Raw genomic sequence first — 24,433 nt, 5'->3', positions numbered from 1 at the left:
TTATGGAAACAAAAAAGAATAACAATGGAGAAGACTAGAGGTTGATTAGGATTAGTGAGTTATTGCATTTGAGAGTTACATACTTATATTAACCTCGAACATGATAATAGAAACTACTAGATATGGATGTCCACATTTATAGAAACGTGAGACTTTTCATATTTGACATATTCTAATACTGACATATTCTAACACTCCCCTTCAAGCTACAATTACACAAACTATGCAAATTATAGTTTGGATTACAAAAAAGAAAATATAAGAATATTGTTTCCCCTTTTCGCATAAAACTGTCTTTAGTTGAAAAACTCGAACAACTGTTGAGACGTTCTAGAGGTGAAACTGTCGGAGTAGGCAATAACCTAACCTGAATACTGAAGGTGTACCATAGTCACAAACTGAAACCATAACACCAGTTTAGTGGCGCGCTGTTTGGCTACTACTCACTCCATTCGCTGTTATGGTTGTCATAATATAAATTGAAAACAATAACACTAATTTGATGTGCGCTTATTGGCTGCTACTATCAATATCATTGTTAATGTCAACAAAATACTTTTATGGGTACTCCTGAATACTGAATATTGAATACTTGTGCAGTTTAGGCTTGACTGCTACCTAAAACATACGTGCAGTTTAGGCGTGACTGCTACCTGAAACATACTTGCAGTTTAGGCTTGACTGCTACCTGAATACTGAAGACTTCTAGTGGATATGCCTTGTCATGAAGAGTTCATCAAGGCATGCTAGAATATGGAGACATGAGTATGAGTACTCTTTCTCATACGTCTCCATATTCTCCTTCCCTTATATCTCGATTCCCCTCTCAAGTTGGAATATACAAGGTTGAGTAGGAACATACAAAGACTTGTCTATTTCGACTTGAACTTGAAACAGAGAAAATCAAATACCAACTTATACAACCAACCAATGCCCACTTAAAAAAACAATACTCATACTCTAATACACACAAAAAAATTCTAACATAACATGCATCAAACAATACTTACTATAGAGGGTGGAGGGTGGGTTGCGCCTTTTTATGACTGCGAACTTTTGGAATAGTGGAAGATGGAAAGAATAATTCCTCGTGAGATAGAGCTCATGTGCCTCTATAATACTTCAAACAAACAACTTGATTATGTTCTAGAAACTGAGACAGAAGACGACATCAATACCAACTGCGCAGAAGCTAGAAACCCAAACATCCATAACCGCATACAAACAATACTACCCCTCCAATCCTGGATGAGAGTGTAAACTACCTTTCAAAGGCTTGATACTTAAAAAATCCATTCACAAAATCCATATAGTTGAAATAAACAAAAATAAGTTTCATACTTAATAGAAATCGGACTGTGTACGTCATGTATCATGAGAGGATATGCCTGATTATACATCTGGTCTAATACATTTAAATTTCTTGGTCCATTATAGCGTCAAAGCAATTTTCATTGGCATCAGTCGCATTATAATGACCTCAAAAATGACAAACCAGGGAGCAGCAAAGATGAACTCACTCTCACTACCAATGCAAAACTTGCTGAAATAACCACCATGGGAATAAAAAATGACAATTAGCCATCATTAACATGTTGGATGAATCAATTCAGTTGGATATACCATACTCTTTATATATACAGATAGAACATTACATCTTTCAGCGCTTTCTTCCTTCCTCTTCAATACGCTTTTGGAAATCAGTCACCATACGAGGTAGCCCTTCCCTAAGTGAAACCTTTGGCTCCCAATTCAGCAAGTGTTTTGCTTTGGTAATATCTGGTTTCCTCATATGCGGATCGTCTGCAGTGTTTGGTTTAAACTCAATGGTTGCACTGGAATCAATTGTTTCTTTGACCACCTGTGTCAGTGGCAAGAGTTACTTTCGTTGATGCACCCTAAAACTGCATTAGCAACTAGGTAAAGAAATAGACATAAAATGTAATAAAATGACAGAAATACCTCAGCAAGCTCTAGCATGGTAAACTCCCCTGGATTACCCAGATTGAATGGTCCAATATGCTCATTTTCCATCAATGCTACCAGTCCATCAACCTGATGGTCTCTGTTACATGTCAGTTTTCTTCATAGCAATACCAAAATTTCATCTCAATAACCCAAATACATGCACACCATATGAGACAAAATCACAAGTACTCAAATCAGATATACTGCGAAAAAGAATTCGATGGAGGTATATTAGTTTAGAATTCTTGTGTTCAGACACATTCCTATAGATTCAAAAGGCATTCATTAGGGTTAAATTTGGCAATGCACTATATTAAGGTCAGGCAACGCAATTCCAAAATCCGGCAACTAAGTTCATCCAACAGGGTCTGAGTTAAAAAAACACTAATGCTCAATTCAGGGAGAATATGAGGACAACCAAATCTAATTTGGATGCTAAGCAGCCAGCCATATCCAAGGAAATTTGACGGTCTTTGAATCAAGTCTCTCTACCTGGGACTAATTCAAGGAACAGGCACATCCTCGCATACTGACCGTCTGTTCAGCCCATTAATGAGAAAAATAAGAAATATTTTAGGACTTGGAAGGCAGGACACTTTAACTGATAAAAGAAAAGAGGAAACATTCATTGGCCGTTCAATAGTTGAAAGAGAAGCATTCGGATATTTCTTATTTAGTGCACTGCTCAAGTCCTCCAAAGTTGATAAAGCATCTAAATTACCATTTTCAAGCTTTTAATAATTGAAAAAAAAACAGGAACACCGAGATGCTCCACAATAACTTCGCATGCCCCAACTTCTTTTCCATCTACTAAACCCTTACATGAAGTCCAAGTCCACCTGAACACTAAAATATTTGATTCATGAGCTTGACCATTCAACAACAATTATTTCCTTGGAATTTCTTTTATGTCAAATAGCAATGCAGTTACCACAAAATGATGCTAAAGCCATAGATCTTTGAATTTCCATATTCGCAAGGGAGCATGTGTCTTGTGCATGTTCCTTAACTATTAAGCATATGAACTTCAGGACTTATCTTTCACACAAAACTGAATTGCAAGTTACAATTTATTAGACTATTTTTTTAATGGAGCTTTACCAGTAATAATTGTGGAACAGTTGACATACTAGATAGCTACAAATTACCAACACCAGGATATTTTCGTTACACAGTATGTACTATTCATATAGGATATATTACATGGAAGATCCTTAGACATGATGTTTGTTCCTCAACCATGAAGTCTATCAATTTCAGGGCACCCAAAACGCAATCCCAAGTTATAACTCATCAACATGATTTATGCTGTAAAGTTTTGCTACCATGGTTCATAGAATTTTGGAGAAAATAATCGTCCCACTAGGTAATATTTGCACAATTGACGTACTAGATAGGTTTGAACATAACCTAGGGAATGTTAATTACATATTTCAAATCTTAAATTTCGAGAATCCAACTCAAAACCAATTGGCAATCGGAGGAGCTGCCTCAACAAGTTATATATATATATATATATATATATATATATATATATATATCCAGATGCAAGGTTTCAAATGACTATACATACTCTCCCCAGCCTCCCACCCACCCAAGACAGAATAGCATGCTTTGATACCATCTTAAGTTAGAGCATCAAAGTCAAAACCCATTGGCAATCAGTCGAACGGCCCCAGGAATTGATAAATTGTGATGCAAGGCTTCAACTGTCCCATATTGGACTATAAATTTCAAGAGTTAATATCTTATCGAAAGATAATCCATATGACTATCTCGTCTAAAGATTCTGGTGAGCTTTTGAATGTAGCATTCTATTATATCATTATATGACTTGTATACTAGCTTTACCACGAGGTGCTGAGGAATGAGTGAAGAAGAGGAGAGGGAGAGGGAAACCTGAAAAAACTTGAACTCTTGATTGATATTGATAGTGCAACAAGCACAACAAGGTAAGATGAAATTGAACTGAAAATGAGGGAAGGGACAATTGAGAAGATATAGATTCGTCTTGCAAATTAATGGAAGAATTGAATTCACCTTGGCCGCCTGTGGCAATCGAAATCAACGAGATAAAGAGAATGGAGAAAGTGGCAAGTATTGGCCTCAATGATTTATTTCCGCACTTCATCTAGTTAATCACTTAAATTGTTTTTAATATAGGTAGAAGAGGTGAGAGATGCAACAACATAGAACGGAAAGGCATGAAGTGAGGAACCTAAGATTTCTTTTTTTTTATTGGTAAAACTAAATTTCATTCATTCTAGTTTGAAACAAAGTACATGTAACAACCCCTATTAATTTAATACTCCATTAATATTTTATATATTATTTATTCGGGTTGAAAAATTAAATACTTGTATTTATTTTGTATTGTTTTATATTTTTCTAAGTAAATAAATTTGGTCATAACTTTCTTTTTAAGAAAAAGGATAATATAAATTCTATTGGTTGGATTTATAGGTATTAAACAAATAATTCTGTGTATTTTACTTTTGAAATATGTCCATATATATATGTACATATGACCCAAGGAGTTTTGGACCATTTAGAAACAATTTAGGGGTCCCTAGAACATTGTTGTTGGGGAGTAAATAAAAAAAATGGGATTACCCTTGTTTTAAGTAAATAATCTCTTGTTGGATAAAAAAAACTTTGGGGAGAGAAAGAAGAAGAGATCGATCACCTTCTTCGTTGTTTTTTGTGCTTTAAGACAAGTTTACCCTCGTGTTTAGTGTTTAGAGCTTTCTTTTGCACATAAATATATCAAATTTTTACTTTTTGTTTATAAAGACTTTTGGTATTTTTAGAAAATTAATCTTCTATTTTACCTTGGATACGAAATTTAGCACTGTGTGTCTATATTTCACAGCCATTTGAATTGATTGATTTTGGATTTATACTCAATTTTATACAAATTGTTTCCCACAATTGCGCACAGATCATAAACTAGTTTTCTGACGTTTCTGGAATTCGAGGTTTAGGCAGGAATTACGACGATTGGGATACTTCATTAGATACTAGCTCCTTGTGAAGAAATTTAGTTAATGTGTTTAGCTTTCATAGGAGTTTGAATTGACTAATTTTCAATTTATACTCAATTTTATACGAATTGTTTGAAACTGGTGTTTGGGTAGATGTTAAGATAATCTGGATATTGTTAAGATGTATTTATTTATTATTATTTATTATTTTTTTGCGTCTCTTTAAGTATCTCAGTCGTAGCAATACCTGCCTAAATATCAAATTCCATAAATGTCAGAAAACTAGTATATGATTTGCATAGTTGTGGGAAATAGTTCGTATAAAATTGAGAATAAATCCAAATCAAACGATTCAAACTCCTGTGAAATCTAGACACATAAATAATTTTTTCTCAATAATGGTAAAATAGAAGATTAATTTTCTCAAATTACCAAAAGTCTATATAAACATATAGTAAAAATCTGACATATTTATGTGCAAAATACTCTAAACACTAAGCATATAAGCGAGAGAATAAACTTACCTTAAAGCACGAAAAACAACGAACAAAAGAAGAAGATGATTGATCTCCTTTTTTTCCTCTCCCCAAAGTTATTTTATCTAACAAGAGATTATTTACTTAAAACAAGAGTATTCCCGTTTTTGTTATTTACACCCCAATAACAATGTTCTAGAGACCCCCAAATTACTTTTAAACGGTCTAAAACTCTTAGGGTCAATATGTTTCAAAAGTAAAATACACAGAATTATTTGTTTCATACCCATAAATCTAACCAATAGAATTTATATCTTTTTACTTAAAAAGAAAGTTATTATCATATTTATTTACTTAGACAAATATGAAACAATACAAAATAAATAAACTATTTAACCTTTCAAACTGAATAAATAATATATAAAATATTAATTAAATATTAAATTAGTAAGGGTTGTTACATTCTACTCCCCTTGAAAAAACAATTAGGAAGGGATACTTCCCTCGCATCTCGTTTTATCTTGCTAAACCCTTTTATCATCATTTATGGGATAAATTGCTTTGCAATATTTATTTCATATGAGTTCTTTTATGCTTGAATTGATGTTTGACAATTAATGTTCCGTAAATTTAGATTAGGGGTGCTCAACCTATTGTAAATTTATGGGGTGTTACAGTACATATTACAAAATACATAGAGTAAAACGACCTTAGGTAGCAAGAAGCTACTAAATCATACCCATAAAATCTCAAAGTACAAAAGAGTCCCAATTGCAAATAAAATCGTGGTAACCCACTCCCCTAAAGCTTGGACATGCTCTAGCCAACTCAAACAACATTTTTTTCTTTGACCTCTTCCACTATAAAGTTTCTTTCCTTCCATAAAGTTCACAAATTAGGGCTTGTAATATGATCCACTAACCATTTAGCTTTACTAAAGGTTTTACAATCAAATCCTTCACCAAGGCTTCTATAACATTTCTAATATTTAAAGATGGATCCCAAGGTCTATTGAAAGAGAACAAGAATAGATTCCAAAAATCAGTTGCTAGTGGACCATTCACAAGGAGATGATCAATGCTTTCTTCCTCCCATTTACAAAGTTGGCAAAGATTTTATAGATTCATACCACTTCGGTTAAGGTTATCAATCGTTTTTATCCTTCCCAAATAAGCAAGCCAACAATGTGGTATCATGCCTTTCCATAGGAATAATATATTTGCAAGAATTAAAGTAACCAAAGTGAACATGTCGGTAACGAAGCAATGTGAACATGATTAGTACTTCAATATCGACTGTTTTGACATGATTATAATCTATCCTGCATGTGAACACCACTCACTTGTATGTATCATGTATCCACACAAAAAACATGCACGATAAATATTATCCAAGTGAGCAAAAACTAGACTAACATGACTAACAACCATCAATCTACTTCTTTCTTTTTTTGTTTTGTTGTTCTTTTTCTGAATATGACAGTAATCAGCAGCCACTTCAAACTCAATCTTGGCTAATAACCGGTTCCGAGTTTAGCACACAAAAGGAGAAACCAGAGTCTTCTGAGTTGGAATTCTTGGACACAGCCCATTAGTTAGATTTGAAGACACAGATACAGATACTAGATGAGTATGCATACTATGAATGTAAGTGAAAATATTTGTGTATTTACCAGATCAGAAACATATTGGAAACTTCGTGTTTGCTTTCCATCACCATAAACTGTCAGTGGTAATCTACGAAGGGCCTGCAAGCCAAAGCTACAGTGTTAAGAATGCGTGTGCAAATGCTACAATATTTTAAAAGCCATAAAATATATGACGTAATGCATCTAGAATTCAAGAAAAGACATACGAACGAAGGCTAAGGGAGAACAAACCTGAGCAACAAAGTTGCTAACAACACGACCATCATCTATGCACATGCGAGGTCCATATGTGTTAAAAATGCGTGCAATGCGCACCTGAAAACAGCACAATCTGATATGAATTTTTTGCAAGTTTTGCTTTAACTATGTGATAGTATGAACGAGGTTTCAGTGTGCATGGAGGGAGAGAGAAAGTTGAATACTTTTCTTCCCGTAAGATACTCTGACACATGATCTACATCATAACAAAGCTTCATATATAAGTTTCCATAGAGCAACAAAGGCATATCAGCCTACTCATACACAGCCTAAGAGAAAATTGCATACTCACCTAGTTCTAACATTTTGCCACACCTATTCAGTATTCACCCAAGAGGTTTGTACTTACACCAGCGCAATAGATATATAGAACCCTAGATAGTACTTTCACTGTCACAAAATCAAGGGAAGATCCTCCACAGAGGCAGAGTATAGAACACTAGCCTATACAGAAGCAAAAATTGCTTGGCTATGTACACTTTTTAAAGATGTACATATACTTCTATCCAGTCCTCCCACATTATGGTGTGACTACTTGAGCTCTATAGCTCTTTCTTCTAACCATGTATTCAAGACCCACACCTTACATTGAAGTTGACTTTCATTATATCAGAGAACTTGTGGCAAACAAAATCATCAGACTACTCTATGTATGCAGCCAGGATCGGTTAGCAGACATCTCCACAAAGGGTCTTTTCCACAAGATTTCAGTACTTACAAAGCAAGCTCTCAGTGGTGCCACTAATATCTTTAGGGGGTGTATTAAATATGCTATATATTCGAGCTCAGCCTAAAGAGAATCAAGTCTACACGTGTGGAAGAGACAGCTCAGCAAGAATTATAACTATCCAATTAACATAACCAATTCTTTTATTCTGTTCTGATTTGTAACTAACTACAGCTGTAGTAATTTTTTAAAAAAAAAAAAAAAAAAAAAAAACTACTACTGTAAATGACCTGTTGTAACTAATTCATAGGTCTTGTCTATATAGACAATGTACCACAAAAACATGTAATGGAAATCTTTTCAGTCTTTTACTCGTTTCTCTGTTTCTATAATGTGTACAATTACCCTTCTGTCAAGGAACTCAAACCAAACATTAAAATTCTTTATATTACTAGAGATAAGGGGTCCCATACCCCACTTTGTACACTGCAATGATCAAAGATGTCTCGACAAGCATAAAGAAGCCATATATATAACATTGTCATTGACTATTGGACATTGGACATTGGTTAAATACTTAAATTTATTGTTCCTCGATTTGCAACGTATAAAAACTCGTTCCAATTCCCTTTCATACTAGGCTGTTTAGCCGCCAAAACATTCAACTCTGGCACCTGGTTAAAAGTTTCAAATTGGCGCTGCTTACTGTTCCTTGATGCTTACAAAGTATGAAATATAAAAGGGAGTTTAGTGCCTGTTTTGTATTAAACCTTACTCAATAAAACTAGAAGAATCTTATTTTAATCCTATGGTGGCAACTTTTTCCTCTTTCAACTCGCAATGGGGATAGCAACCCACTTCGCTCCATCCATTGTTGCTTCTCTTTGACCATAAACAGTTGTGAGCTTCACATTTCGCATACAGCATGACAAAAAAATGAAAAATCAAATTAACAACTAAATCATTTCTTTTTCTTTGATTCACTCATTTCATCACATTATTCATGTTGACATGTACCTTAACTGCCAAGTCCAGGTCCTAAGTCTAAGCCCATGGATTTCTGGTTGAAAAGAAAACAGCAATGAATGGAGAAGAACGCGTAGCTCTCTCCAAAATTCTATGCTCATATATGTCTCTTCATGCATTGTTCTATATGACCTTAGACTTAAGACTTGAACTAGGCATTTTCAAGTTACCTCAACATGACAAAATGTAATCCTTTTTCCTTTATTTATTTTGCAATTCTCTTTTTATCATTTTAGCTTGGCCCTGAAAACGTGAACTTTGAATGCCGAGTCCAAGGGTTAGGTCGATATCTGTCTTCTAATTGAAATGGGAAAGGAAGAAAAAGAGTGGGTACCGAGAGAAGGGGGAAGGGGGGTGTAAAGTGAGAAAACTTTGTGATAATAAACCCATGGGAAGTAATCATGCTATATACAGAACACATCCCAAATGTACCCAGACGATGTGGGACTATTCAGTATTCACACTCCAATTACATCTAGCACCTGGTTAACAATTTCAAATTGGCTCTGCTTACTGTTCCTTGATACTTTGTTTTGAGGGCAAGTTATTTTGACACGGATAAGTTCCTGATATGGCGAAATATCAAAAATTGAGTTATATCACATACAATGTGTCCATGTCATGTCTGACAGGGACACGTGGTTTACGTATCCGACACAGAATATTTTTAAAATATGATGTGTCTATGTAAGATAGTTTTTTTATCGATAAGAAATGATCATCAACACTTGGGGATGTAGCCTGCAGCTACATCACCTGATACCGTAATACATAACCCACACCCTTATTACACCCATACTAATCAAAACGAAAATCACGCAAAGCAGAGTAGAGATAACTAATAGCTAAGACATATAGTTTAACAGAAAATCCATAAAGGGCGTTTGTGGCCTGTTTTGTATAATATCTTACGCGACAAAGTAGAAGTATCTTATTTTAAGCCTATGGAGGTAATGTTTTCCCACTTTCATCTCGCAACGGGATAGCAACCCACTTTGCTCCATCCATTGTTGCTTCTCTTCAACCAGAAAGAGCTATGAAGCCTATGAGCTTGACATTTCGCGTGAAGCATAATAACTAAATCATTTTTCTTTATTTTTGTTTGTTTCTCTCTCTTCATCACTTCAGTTTTTTCATGTTCACAAGTACGTGAACTCTCAAATCCAGGTCTTGATCTAAGCTCATAGTATTTCTGGTTGAAAAGAAGCAGAACGGGTAGATATGAAGAAGAAAGGGTAGCTCTCTCCAAAATTTTGCGCTCTTATATGTTTCTTCATACATTGTTGTCACTTTACAAAATATCAAATTAACTCTTTAGGATCTATGTCAGCTAGGACATTTAGCCCCGCTAAAGATTTTCATTTGACATGGATGCACATAATCATTTAAGCCATAGATATAAATATTCAATTACGCATAACAAAACTAAATTTGCATCAGGTCCACACTGATTCAGAAGTTATAGTAGGCTAATGGATATTATAGCTTGTAACTTTTCAGACTTCACTATTTCATAACAGCCGAACTAAGCCAACTAACATTGTAAACATTACCATATATAAGCAAAATAAATTACCTCAACACCATCACCTCGATGATAGTCCATTGCTAAAGTTTCAGCTGTTCTTTTCCCTTCATCATAACAGCTCCTCTCACCTAACCAACAACAATAAATCAAACACCTCACCTAAAAATCAATCAAGATACATCTAAGTAAATCGACATCTCACCTATCGGATTCACATTCCCCCAATAAGTCTCCTTCTGAGGATGTTCAAGTGGATCTCCATAAACCTCACTAGTACTGGTAAGTAAAAACCTCGCACCAACTCTCTTAGCTAGTCCCAACATATTCAATGTCCCCATCACATTAGTCTTAATAGTCTTAATAGGATTATACTTATAATGAACAGGAGAAGCAGGACAAGCCAAATGATAAATCTGATCCACTTCTAATAAAATCGGATCAACAACATCATGTCTAATAAGTTCAAATCTAGGATTACCAAAATGATGCATAACATTTTCTTTCCTCCCAGTAAAAAAATTATCAATCACAATCACACTATCACCTCTCCCTAATAATTTATCAACTAAATGACTCCCTACAAATCCAGCTCCACCTGTCACAACTATTCTTAACCTCTTCCCTCTAATCCCAACCATAACCCGACCCGTTTTCCCCGGCCCATTACTCAAAACACGTTGTTCAAATGTAGTAGTTGAAGTTGTTGGGTAATGTGAATCAATGGGGACAAGTTTGGGTTGAAGAATGAAGAAAGAGGAAGCGATAAGAATGCCAACAAGGACGAAGAGGAGTCTTTGTTCTTTGAGAATGTAAGTAATGGATCTTGATAGAGATCTAGTGATGGGCTGTTGTTTTGTATGTTTGGGTGAATATGACGATGATGGGGAATGTGGGTTTTCTTCATCTCTTTTGTATTGTTTGTATAATTGTTTCATTCTTGTTTGGAGGAATGAGGTGATGGAAAATGGTTTGGGGAAGAAAAGACGAACACGAAAATGATTTAAGTGTTTTGAGAGAAAGTTGGTTTTTGTTACGTGAACTTTACTTCTTCTTTTATCTTTCCCGGCATAATTTCCCACCAATTGTGAGTGTTGACCCACTTTTTTTTTTTTTTTAATGTTTTGTAAATAACTAAATATGATCTCCTAACTATTTTAAAGTTTAAACACTGCCACAAAAACTAATCCAAATCGGAGAGTTCTACCCGCATTGAATGTGGTAAACAAATCAACATTATTGCATGCTTATAGAGAAGTGAACATAGGTGTTGATCCTTTCCGAAGTTCTACTACTTTTGATGAAATGTATTTGTGGCTGTAAATGTCTATTTTTATCCCGAATGATTAATAACATGACATTACACACACTAAGTATTTATGACTTAGTTCTAATTTAAATGAATAAAGGAGATAGTTTTGGTAGATGGAAATAGGTTGCTCTTCACGAGTAAGTAGCTAACTATGTATCCAGCACTGTATGAGTGAGACTGGAATCAAACTAACGTAATTCTGAAGTTGGTTTTTATAGGTATGACACATATAGTGGTATAGACAGGTGTGCTATTAGGATGAGCGATACGTTTTCACTAGTTGCACGTGTGTAGTGGTCCTGAGCACTAGACTATTTGAGTTAGCATAAAGAGAGATTAGGGTTAAGGGTGTAATGAAGATGAGAGTGTGGCTAAGGTTGTAATGATGGTAATAATTTGAGCATTATGACGGATAAAAACTCGATGATAATGATAACAATGATGAGAGTGACATATGATGATGTCACAAGACGAAGTTAAGTAACGAGTCATCGATGTTGATCTGATGTCGTTGATACTTTGACAAATGTAATGGTCATTGAGCATGACGAGTGTTTGTATGTTTGGAGTCGAACCGGTGGATTCGTTGTATATGGACTCGTCTGCACATCACATGTTTGTTTGATAGGATGTCCCTTACATATGCCATTATCGAAAAAGAAAGAAAGATGAAATGTATGTGCGTTTCTTGTCTTGTTTATGTAATGTGCTTAATGATTATCGAAAAAAAAAATTTGCTTAATGATACACTTATTTTTGAATTTAAGACAGCCTGATTAAAGCCAACTTCTATTAATAAACTTATTTTGGGTCGTTATTACACTGAATCATTATATTAAAAAATAGGGGCAACCAACCATTCCTAGTCTCCCTAAGGACTTTTATCCCCCAGGAGCCCACTTGTCCCGCCTATATTTCATTTCTTCATCCATGCCCAAAAACAATATTGGTGAACAAATTTTCTTTCTAAAATCCTATGTCCGGACTGCTCATAAATAGCCTGAAGTAAGTCCAGCTTTCAGAATCATTTTCTTCTCTTGGGCAACTGGGAAATGAGGATCATACTCACTCTTCTGTTCCCACTCTAATCTGGAATTTCCAAATGCTGATCTCTCTTCCAACCAATTTACAATATCAGAGAACACAATATTGATGTTCTCAATTGGCTCTCCAGAAGTGAGTGCATGCCACATTCCTGGATACAACTTAAAACTCTTGTCTGTGCTTGATGCTGATTCAAATAACAATTTGCTAATAGATGGATCTGTTACTTTGTCATCTCCACCGTGGACTATGATAAAGGGCATGGATACCTGAGTATTAGCAATTAACAAAATTATGTAAGTGCTAATAAACGTAGACGTTATGCATACAAAGATTAAAGTAAAACTATTCCCAAATAATCATCTTATATTTCGTGAAGTATAATACAAAGATAGTGACTGAGTTTAGAGACATATGTAAAGCAAATCAACAAAAATCAGACTACTGAATCCACGCATTTTGGATCCAAAGTTCCAAATCATATAAGTCATCGAGTCAAAAGAAGATGGAAATAAATAAAGAAAATATGGGCTCTGATTTGGGTTTAACATATTAGCCTTGAGCCCTTGAGATGTGCACAGGCTGGGTTGGCAGCCACTTAAAGGACTGGGTTGTGCTATATAAAAGCGAGACTTAAAACAGAGTAATCAGCCCACGCCTAATTCCACATTCTAGAACCCAACTGGCCAACTCTAAATTGAGCCAGATTTAAAGGTTAGGTGCGGCGAAAAGGTCTCCACGCATGCATGACCAGATAAATATATGTCAAATACTTTACTTTGGAAATCTTTAATGAGTCGCCAAAATAAGAAAGATCAGCTGACCCGGCAACCCAAATTATAGTCCTTTTCACATTAAAACTTGAAATCCTCCAAGCCAGATTACGTACAGATACACAGAAAACATAAGATAAAGATGGGAGTGATATTGTGATAGACACGAACAAATTATTGAGGAAAATGACTTTGTTGTTTTTTTTCCTGATAATTATGACTTTGTTGTCTTCAAAACATGTAAAGCACGCCATAATAATAGATACATAAATACATAAACACGCTACACCTACAATTGTTCCATGGCATCGGTTTATCAATAGTTCTCTTGCAATTTTTTGAACAGTTCCAAAGGCCAATTCGATTTGGTGTTCAATTCATCAGTTAATTTGTGTGTGTTTTTTTTTATTATTCTATTAAATTTTTTTTTGCATCAAACATATGCATATAAAAATAATGCGACTTCTCAGGAGGAACAACGCTTTCAACTTTGCGAGTGAGCGTTCAGAGCAAAACTCAAAAACTAACTAAATACTCGTCCACGATAAAAGGATGCTTTAACTGTTTTGTTTAATCTGTTGGTCAATCACAAGCGTGCTCCAGTAGTCGATCTCCCAAGCCATCGCAGTCTTAAGTTGACATTTTCATATTTTCAAGTAATGTACTTGTATTATTTTTCTGTATTCCTCCATTGATGCATACATATAGAAAGAGTTAACTAAGGCTAAATCCGTTAAACATGTAAAGCTAAAGTCGTTAATTTATTTAAGTTATAGTATCATATCAATAGTCGGCCAATTAAACTTTTGATTTTAAAATTTATTTTATTGCAAAGTTCGATTTGAAATATTCTCATGGAGTAATCCAGTTGAGATAGTAAGATTCCATTCAACACAAAGATATGAGTTCCAAGTGGCAACCAATTTTAAAAGATCGACTTTGTTTAATTGAACCAACAAAATAAGTCTAAAGACTTTTTCAGTTATAATTAATTATTCAATTATCACAGATTGAATATAAAAATACATGTAATAGAATAGTTTTCAAAATTCATAATTAGCACTGACCTGTTGAAGGTTTTTTTCAATGTCTAAGCTAACTTTGAGCATTTCGTTGCCGGTTTTCAAGCGAGGCTTTCCCTTGTAGCAGTATGGATTTGAGCGAACCTGAATGTAATACATACCAAAATTAGGAAATTAATGACAAGATCAAGAAATAAAAGAATAATGCTCCAATTACTACATTTTTTTTTTCTTTTAAAGATAATTAATTTTCAGCATATGTGAGGAGTGACGTTTGTTGGATTGGGATACAATCCACATTGCTAAGAGTTTGTTTAAACCACAATTCAAAACAAGACATTTTAGCTCACAGCCATATGCGGACAGTTAAGTGATGGACATTGCAATCTAGAGTCTGGTTTTACTGTCTCTATCCGGAACAAAATGGTAACCCTTAGATTAAAATTGAAATAAACACGATGGATGTGTCATGTGTGAGATATGAATTCCTATCTATTTCAAATTCCGATCACTTTCCCACCCTATACACAGTGGTTGTGACTTTGGATGGCTAAATAATTTAGTCTGGACAGAAAATCTCCCTCCACCATACAAATACACTGTTCATTTTCACCAATATGACAATATCCATGACCAAAGTTTTATATAATTTTTTACAAATAGTACAATAAGTAATACAGTTTTTGATATATGTATATATCTTTTTTACCTCTTCTCTTCTTTCAGGTTCTTTGATAGCAATGTCGGTAATATCTTGAGTTGGAATTATTTTCCAAGTGGGGATGACTTTGCATAGTAGAGTCAAAACGTTTACAACTAATGCCGGAGGTTTCAGGTCATCAGCAATCTGTTAAAACAACAAATTTATGTCAGACATACAGGTTTACCATATATATTTTTTAGTGGATGAAACAATGAAAATGAGTAGAAGAAACAAAAGAGATGAGATATAGTGGCATACTTTGCACATGGGAGCAACCAAAACTGCACCATCCCAATAATTTGGCATCTTCCTGTGTAACATAAGAACCACTGCTCCACCCATTGATTCTCCTAACAGAAATCTTTGCTTCCTTTTGTTCTCCTTTCTTTCTGTGATTAATATTACATGATATAAACTATATCAATATTATATAAAAATAAAAGTCACAAAAAGAACACGTAAAAAGAAAGAAAGATGAGTAGAATAGTAATATAACACTGACCACAAATGCTGGTAAAATGTTTAGAACAGTCATCAACAAGATCATCAAATGAAGGGATATATCCATGTAACCCAGATGATTTTCCATGTCCTTCATAATCTATCCCATGAACTGCAAAGCCCGCCTTGGCAAGACGAATTCCAGTATCTGAATCACGTAAATATCAAATATTAGTTTCTACCACAAAATTACAGAATTTAATGAACATTTTGTAGAAAAGGAACAGAGAAAGTGTGATATCTACCTTTCATGGACATGCTGCATTCCATTGCATATCCTAAGGATAAAGAAGAATGAAAATTAATAACATTTAATTCAAAATATCAACACTTACAAAATATGCAAATCTTATCTGATCAGTACCATGGCATATGAAGATTAAGGCTTTTGGCTCTTGATTTTTAGGTATCCATTGGCATGTGAAAAGCTTAAATCCTCGAGAGTTCAATATAAATTCCTGTGATTAGGACAAGTTTTCATACTCATTAGCATAACTTTATCAAAATTATGAGCCTCCATTTTTGTTAAAAACATAACTAATCACTTTTTAAACCAAAACCAACCAACCTCTTCATATTTGATATTCCCAAACGTTTGAGCCTGTATATAAATTGAAAACAAAACGAAGAACATGAGATAACTTCATTATTATATATACATAGGAAGTGTAATAGAGAATTGAAAAAAGGAAAAATGATGGTTTCTTAAGAAAAGTAAACTAACCATGTAAAAGAAGAAGCAGGGCAGATAGTTAAGAGCAAGTAGAGAAGAAAAGAGTAGGAGAAAATAGATGATATCTTTCGAGAAAAGAAAGTGTGTGATGAGAAAAATACGTGAAAGCAGGCAGAGATTATAGAATAAATCAAGATAGAGTTGGGTTGGAGTTGGAGTTGGAGTTGGAGTTGGAGTAGGGAGTGCCTTTGGACTTAATCTTTACTTAAATAGAGGAGGAAAGAACGAGTGCTTTATTACCTTTTGCAACTTGTCCATGACATGATATATTCTAATTAATTAATTTTCTGATTTAATTAGTAAGTAGGGGTGGAAACAGATTAGGACGTCGTTTCTGAATGTGTTTTGGTCAACGATACAATGGGTAAAGATCTGATTAGGTGCTCCGTCCAAAAAAAAACACTCCCTAAGATGGCCACAGTACAATTTCTCAGAAGCACATCAAGTGAAAAGTCCCTTCTCAAGTAGATGTCCATATCATCATATGTGATGAAACAGGTCATATGTGATGAAACAGGCTTCAATCCATCGGGATATCAGTGTATGTCGAGAACTCAAGTCTGCGTGTCTCGAAAGCCAAAACAGAATGATGGCCGGTTTCAGACAATGATACATAATCTCTTAGCATAAGATCCATTTCTACATTCATTCTCGTTTTATAAATCTAGAAGGGCTTGTCCATTAGAAAGTTTTCCTTAATGAGATTTCAGTCGTTTGCTAAATGTGGGGTGAGCAGCAAAAGTGCAATAACCCAATCTGATTACAGTTGTCGGCACCAGTTCCATGCATCTGGGCTTCTAGTAGATAGATTGGATTGTGTAATTGGCTAATAGCTAGAAATTCGTGACGACTTGTGTGACTCGTGAGACACTCACTATGATATGAGAACAAACACTAGTTACCAATTTACAGGTATAAGGTGCAATATTTATCGACAAGATTTACCTCTTCCTTCAAAAGTTTTTTTTAAATAAAACGAAAGCGTCCGTCACTCTTTGGCGTTGTCTCTCTCAACCGTATTTGTGCAAAAAATAGCGTCCCCAGCCAAATTTCCAAAACTTGCATATGTCCCTCGACCCCTTCTACATAAATTGAAATGTTATCACCGTACACATTGAGCTCAGATAATCTCCACGTGTGAACTCCTAAAGGGGACACATGTTGGAAGAGGTGCACAACCATTAAGCCGGTTGTGTGTTTACGTGCCAGGCTGCCGATAAAATAATGTAATTCCTTTTCACAAAATGTAGTAAATCCAATGATTTAAATGTGTTTTTCAGTTTTTTGATATCTGAATTTCCGAATTAGCTAACATAAAATTCTTGCCATCTAATAGTGACTCTTATGGCAATCAGCTCCGAGATCTTAGGATGGAGAGTAATGTCTAAATGGTTTCAGTCCCCAACACGTTCCTCAAGGAAGATTTGCTTCAAGCCAATTAGGCATACATGCATAAGTACTTTGTGGTTCGTAAATCTAAAATGATTTGGGGCCTTCTTCCAATTCCGTGTGGCCCATGATCTTTGATGCGGTCATGACTCATGAGTTTCCTCGGTTGGAATTGTTCGTCTTCTTGGGCCTTTGACAGTTTGACTTGTGGATAATCACATGATATCATGTTTTGAATATGGTTGGGTCCAGTCATCGAGTATTTTGATTATCAAAATTTAGTCAAGCATTTCAATTATCAATTTTGACCATATTAATTGATTTTGAACAAAAAATTTGACCATATATTGATTAACCAAGCAAGGATAAGACCAAAGAACTTTCATAATCATCTTCCCTAAAGATGAGACATGAATGAATCTATTGTGTCATCCAACTACGTAGCAATACACCTTACACCTCTTGATGAAAGGTTAGGAAGTGGGATTAGCTACATAAGTTTGGAGGTACCACTAGCCCAATGCAATATAGAAACCACTCACAAAACTTATACCACCTGTTGATGTACTTCACAACTTGTGGTTTTTTTTTTCTCTAATTTAAAATACATGAGTTCCATTGAAGAAAAAGCGAAATGAGAAGTAAATATTTTGAGATGTCACTCATATACCAGTATACCACAGAGAAAATATTGGTATGACGAATTTATTGTTTTTTGAAATTTATAATTCCTTTAATTGATTAATTTTTTTTTTAACAAAGGTTTGGGTTAGTTTAAATAATGCAATATAGAAACCACTCACAAAACGACGTAAAAAAATACATGAGTTCCAAGGAGAAGTAAAAGGTTCCAACAACCATTGGTTGACGAATTTATTGTGAACATGCTCTACAAAATGACAGAGAGTTCATGATGTTGCTCTACAAAATGACAGAGAGTTCATGATGTTGAGTGGGAGTTCCGAGGGCTGAGTCCGAGTACCGAGTTAGGCCGAGTCGTACACAAAGAAATCGGTTTTTCTGCTCTTAGAATGCTGTGAAGGGAATCTAGGTCTGTATTGCTATTTCCAGGTGGGTTAGTAGCTTTGATTGGAATTGAAATGTTCTGATTGGGCTTTAGGACTCATGATGTGTTTTAAGTAACGCATGCTGGTTTTAGACGGTGAAAAACAGAAATTAAGTGTGATTATAAAGGATTACATTGGAAAGGCCAGAACTTTTTTCTTCTTGATTGACGATTGGCTGCATAGTTGGTGTTAATGAACAATTTTTCTCATGCGGATGTGCTTACTGAATATTGGATTCTCTTAACTGGCTATATAATAAACCATGTTTAGGTGTTCGTTCTTTTCTCACAATCCTCATCAGTCGACTTTGTTACTACAACCATGGCATCATCCAAAACCCCATCAAAAGGAAAAGCTTCCATCAACCTCAACAATCCTAATCCAATCGAAAACCTTTCTTCAGACTTCGCCACAAAAATCAAGATGTCTTACCGATTGGCTCCATCAATCAATTACTCAGACCGAATGAAAGCAAAACTCCTGGAACGTAATAAATTTAGTCTCTTTGTCACTGAAATGCATCTGTATAAAGGCGATATTCATCAAGTGTGGATGGAAAACCAACACCAGATTGAAATGATTTTACAAGCTCAACCTTGGGTAATATCTCAACACATTCTGCAAATTATGCCATGGATGGAAATGAAGGAGAATCGAGAACCAGACTTTCATAAATTTTTTGTGTGGATGCAGCTCATAAACTTTCCAGAAATCTTTCAGGATAGGGAAATTGTGGAGGGCAATTTGATAGATTCAGGCTGTTTTTCTCCAAATCAACTATTTCACTTGGAGTTATACCCCAAATACAATGACTTTGTGCAGCTGACTCGAGTCAAAATATTAATGGACATTTCCGACCTAATCCCACCTGGATTTAAATTGCCAGCTGTCAATGGAGTTGAATGGGATTAGTTCTCTTATGAAAAGCTACCAGTCTGCTGCTTCAAATGTGGTTTCATTGGCCATCATCAAGCTTCATGCAATATAGCAGATGCGGATTTAAGTGTGGAACCCCAATTCACATCAAATGGACAGCGCTTTGAGATGTACAATCCGAAAACAAGAATCTTTCCCAAACCAATGCCAGACCGTCCTGTTATTGCAATATCTCTTCTCAACCAGTATGACGTACCAAGAGTGTATCAACCGCTACGGCTTCAGGAAGATAATATGCAAGAACACAGCAACAGGCCTTCACCAATCCGAGATGATTTGCGTGAACAACACTGCCGCCGTATGCAGGACAAGGGAAAATGACCTTTGATCATGGGAATTAATTCCCCTGAGCCATATATTGTACATACTACTAACTTGGGACCTTCTGCCCAGATGAACAATGAATCAACAATCCGGTTAACTTTGAAAATTAGTGTCCGAATTCCTTGGTTTTCAGTTCCCAAATGCCAGGCCAGGAGATGAATGGGCTACCAAATCCATCCTATGTTTTGACTTATCAAGCCATGATTAATGATCCAACCAATATCCCCTTTGTGGACCTCTCTGGGTATTCTGAATCAGACCTCATTGGTGAAAACACATTGCACTAACAACGAGAGAACAGTGATTTGAGGAATGCACAGCGTCAAACAGAGTTTGATGGGAGTATGTTCCAAGACCGTGAACACAGGCACAAATCAGCTCTGAACACAAGTGGTGATGAGAATTCTATCTCCTCAAATGGGAACACAATTGGCCTCTCTGGAAGGCGACATAAACAGCTCCACAGGGTGCCATGAGTTGTCTAATTTGGAACTGTCGAGGTATGGGTCTCCCCTCGACGGTAAGAGAGCTGAAAGATGTTATCAAGAAGTTGAGACCAAAAATTATCTTTTTGTGTGAAACTAAGGCTAGTTTATTTAAATATAATAGTATTATCAGGAATATTAGGAGTGGTTATCAGTCTTTTGTAGTTCCAGCAAGAGGTCTTTAGGGTGATTTATGGTTATTGTGGGATGGTGATGTAGACCTTCATATAGGCTACGTGGACTCATGGATCATTCATGCAAAAATTAATGAAAATAGTACTTCTTGTTGGCATTTCTCTGGAATTTATGGCAGTAATGATTTCTCTGTAAGGAAAGAGCAGTGGCAAATTTTAGAAAGGTTGAACCCGGGAACTAACCAAGCCTGGTTATGTGCTGGTGATTTTAATGACATTTTGTATAGAGGGGAGAAAAGAGGGGGCAGACCTGTGTATCAATGGCAATGTCAACCTTTTGCAGATATGATTCAGAATTGCGCTTTCATGGATTTGGGCTTTGTTGGCCCAATCTTCACCTGGAATAACAGACAGAGTTTCCTTAACATAGTTTCTAAAAGGCTAGACCGTGCTTTGTGTTCAAGCAACTGGAGAAGAATGTTCCCAAATGCTTTGATATATCATAAAGCCACACTGCCTTCAAACCACAAGATACTCCATTTGATCTTTGACCCATCAAAACCGAAGCTTAAGAGGTCTTTTAGGTTTGAGGCCATGTGAACCAGAGACGATGGTTGCCGACAAGTGATTCAAAATATCATGGCTCAAGAGTTCTATGGGTATCCTTCATATACCTTTTGTAAAAGACTGGCGACATGCATGACTGATCTTATTGAGTGGAATCATAACTATTTTGGCAACTTGGATTATAAATTGAATCGGCTAGACTTGAAAATAAAACAATGCCAACAACAACAACATCGAAGTGGGAGTCCAACTGAACAACAATTGCAGCAAGAACAAGACTACTCATGGAGTATGAAGAGGTTCTGGAATTGAAGGACATACATTGGGGACAAAAGGCTAGACATGGCTGGTATGGAATGGGTGAGTTGAGTACGAAATACTTCCATTCTGTGCTGATTCATAGAAGGAGAAGAAATGACATTAATAGGTTGGTGAAATTAAATGGCGAGGTGTTAACACAGCGGCATGATATTGGAAACCATTTAATTGATTACTACTCCACTTTACTGACCACATCGTATCCTGACACTGATGAAATGATAATGGATGTGATCCCACTTCTGGTCACTATGGAGGATAATGCCTACTTTAAATAGAGCAATTTCGCAGGATGAGATATGGTGGGCTGTTAAGAATATAAGATCCTTTAAGGCTCCGGGGCCTGATGGATTTCAAGTAGTGTTCTATAAAACATATTGGGAGGAGATTCACAAAAAAATAACCACCCTTGTCCAAGACTTCTTTAACTCATGTACCTTCAGTAAAGAGCTCAACCATACCAATATAGTGCTTATCCCCAAAGTACAACATCCATCTGTAGCTGAGCATTTCCGGCCGATCAGTCTAACAAATGTGAGTTACAAGATCATAGCAAAGATAATCGTCAAGAGAATGAGACCAATTCTTCAAAGAATTATAGGTCCCTAACAGAGCGCCTTTCTATAGGGGAGATCCATACATGATAATGCACTTCTAGCTCATGAGGCCTTTCATGTTATCAAGAACAGAGCAAATGTTAATTCCAAACTCTTTGGCCTGAAGCTGGATATGCACAAAGCCTACGACAAAATTGAGTGGCCTTTTCTTGAGGAGGTTCTAACTAGATTTGGCTTTGAGGGGAGTTGGATTAGGAAGGTGATGTTTTGTGTAAAAAGCCCAACGTTTTCTATTCTACTCAATGGATCCACTTATGGCTTCTTCTCCCCAACACGTGGACTTCATCAAGGCGATCCTATGTCTCCTTTCCTATTTGTATTATGTGCTGAGGTACTCTCTTTGAATATCAATAGACTACAAGTGCAAGGGCTGATTGATGGCATCAAACTCTCCAGAAATAACTCACCGATCACTCATCTCATGTATGCTGATGATACAATTATTTTTGGTAAAGGAACGGTTGAAGAAGCGGAAGAAATTAACAGATGCTTGGACAGATATTGTGATGCCTCAGGTCAGAGTATAAATAAAACAAAGTCACAATTCCTTCACCACAAGAGGTTCCCGGCTAGTGAAATAAGTATCTTTCACCGGATTTTTAGCACGCCCTGTACTCATAAGTTCCCTACTTATTTGGGTATCCCACCGGTGTTTAGTGGAAAGAATAAACGGAGTCACTTCTTGCAGTTGATACAAAAGTTTAGCAACAGATTAGCATCGTGGAAGGCTTCCTTGCTATCCAAAAGGGGGCGACTGACATTAATCAACTCTGTCTTGTCGGCATTGCCTACACATATCATGACATGTATCCAATTACCGATGAATATTATCGAGGAAATGGATAAAATTAGAAGGAATTTCCTATGGGCGCAAGAATCGGGAGAAAGGAAAATGCATTACTTTGGATAGGATTTAGCTTGTACACCACTTCAGTTCGGAGGATTGGGAATCAAGGACCTTCATATGCAAAATTTGGCGTTATTAGGGAAGAAGGCATGGGAATTATGCAATCTTCGATCATTATGGGCGACACAAATGAAAGATAAGTACTTCAATAACCAACAATTTATGCATGCCCATCTCAGCACAGGTGCATCAAGAACGTGGAGAATTATGCATTACCTGAGGAATATGTTGGTTATAGGAAGGAGATGGAAGGTTGGGGATGGCATCTCAATTCGAGCGTGGAGGGATAATTGGATTCCGGGGACTCTTATTAAAATGGCCTTGATTGAAAAACCGGCTGGGTGCCTGATGGACCGTGTGTGCGACTTCATTAACCCAGTCCATAGACAATGGAATATGAGACTGATCAGGGAGCTCTGGTCGGATGAATATGCGAAAAGGATCATCTCCATACCTCTTACAATCATAGCAAAAGAGGACTCTACCTTCTGGTGGCCTAATAAATATGGGATATATGATGTCAAAAGCGCCTATACTATGATGCAAAATTATTGTGAACCAAATAGAGAGAAACTTCTCATCTTTTCCAAAATATGGAAACTCAACCTTCCGCAAAAGGTTAGATTTTTTTTTGTGGCAGTTTACACACCAATTGCTACCGACTGCTGATTTGCTATGTCATCGAGGTTTCCATGTTGAGTCTCTGTGTTCACTGTGTATGGAGGAGGAAGAATCACCGAAACATCTTTTCCTCCAATGTCCTTTTGCGAGGGCTGTCTGGCTAGGATTAGGACTGTCAGTATCAATAGCACACTTCGACATCACCCAGATGAGTGAATGGTTAAACCACATGATGAAATGCCTTGGAAGTGCTGATGAGTCGAGAACATGGATTACAACATTCGGTGCTGGTCTCTGGTATATTTGGCTCGCAAGAAATGAAAAGAAGTTCACCGGTACAAAGCAATTTCCACTGGGCTGTGTAATAAAAGCTAAAAAGATGGAGGCAACAATGGAGGAAATTGATGGCGGAAGCAACTTAAACGGTC

At 36.0% G+C, this 24,433-nt stretch overlaps 2 protein-coding genes across 2 annotated transcripts; both read right to left on the bottom strand.

The window, feature by feature from the left end:
- Positions 1-1,308: 1,308 nt before the first annotated feature.
- Positions 1,309-11,855, bottom strand: LOC147488437 (UDP-glucuronic acid decarboxylase 1-like). The gene is made up of 6 exons (XM_086573303.1): positions 10,758-11,855; positions 10,604-10,683; positions 7,308-7,391; positions 7,101-7,175; positions 1,963-2,055; positions 1,309-1,861 (listed from the first exon to the last, which is right to left on the bottom strand). The coding sequence occupies exons 1-6, from the start codon at positions 11,488-11,490 to the stop codon at positions 1,661-1,663; spliced, it is 1,266 nt and encodes a 421-aa protein (XP_086429429.1). The 5' UTR covers positions 11,491-11,855; the 3' UTR covers positions 1,309-1,660.
- Positions 11,856-12,637: 782 nt separating this feature from the next.
- LOC147488436 (caffeoylshikimate esterase-like) lies at positions 12,638-16,841 on the bottom strand. The gene is made up of 9 exons (XM_086573302.1): positions 16,632-16,841; positions 16,476-16,508; positions 16,272-16,365; positions 16,153-16,185; positions 15,909-16,055; positions 15,665-15,795; positions 15,413-15,550; positions 14,749-14,847; positions 12,638-13,177 (listed from the first exon to the last, which is right to left on the bottom strand). The coding sequence occupies exons 1-9, from the start codon at positions 16,632-16,634 to the stop codon at positions 12,854-12,856; spliced, it is 1,002 nt and encodes a 333-aa protein (XP_086429428.1). The 5' UTR covers positions 16,635-16,841; the 3' UTR covers positions 12,638-12,853.
- Positions 16,842-24,433: the final 7,592 nt, after the last annotated feature.

The sequence above is a fragment of the Coptis chinensis genome, chromosome 7 (assembly GCF_015680905.1).
Source record: "Coptis chinensis isolate HL-2020 chromosome 7, ASM1568090v1, whole genome shotgun sequence".
NCBI lineage: Eukaryota > Viridiplantae > Streptophyta > Magnoliopsida > Ranunculales > Ranunculaceae > Coptis > Coptis chinensis.
Note: the sequence above shows the minus strand (reverse complement) of the source record. Positions and strands in the feature narration are given on the sequence as shown.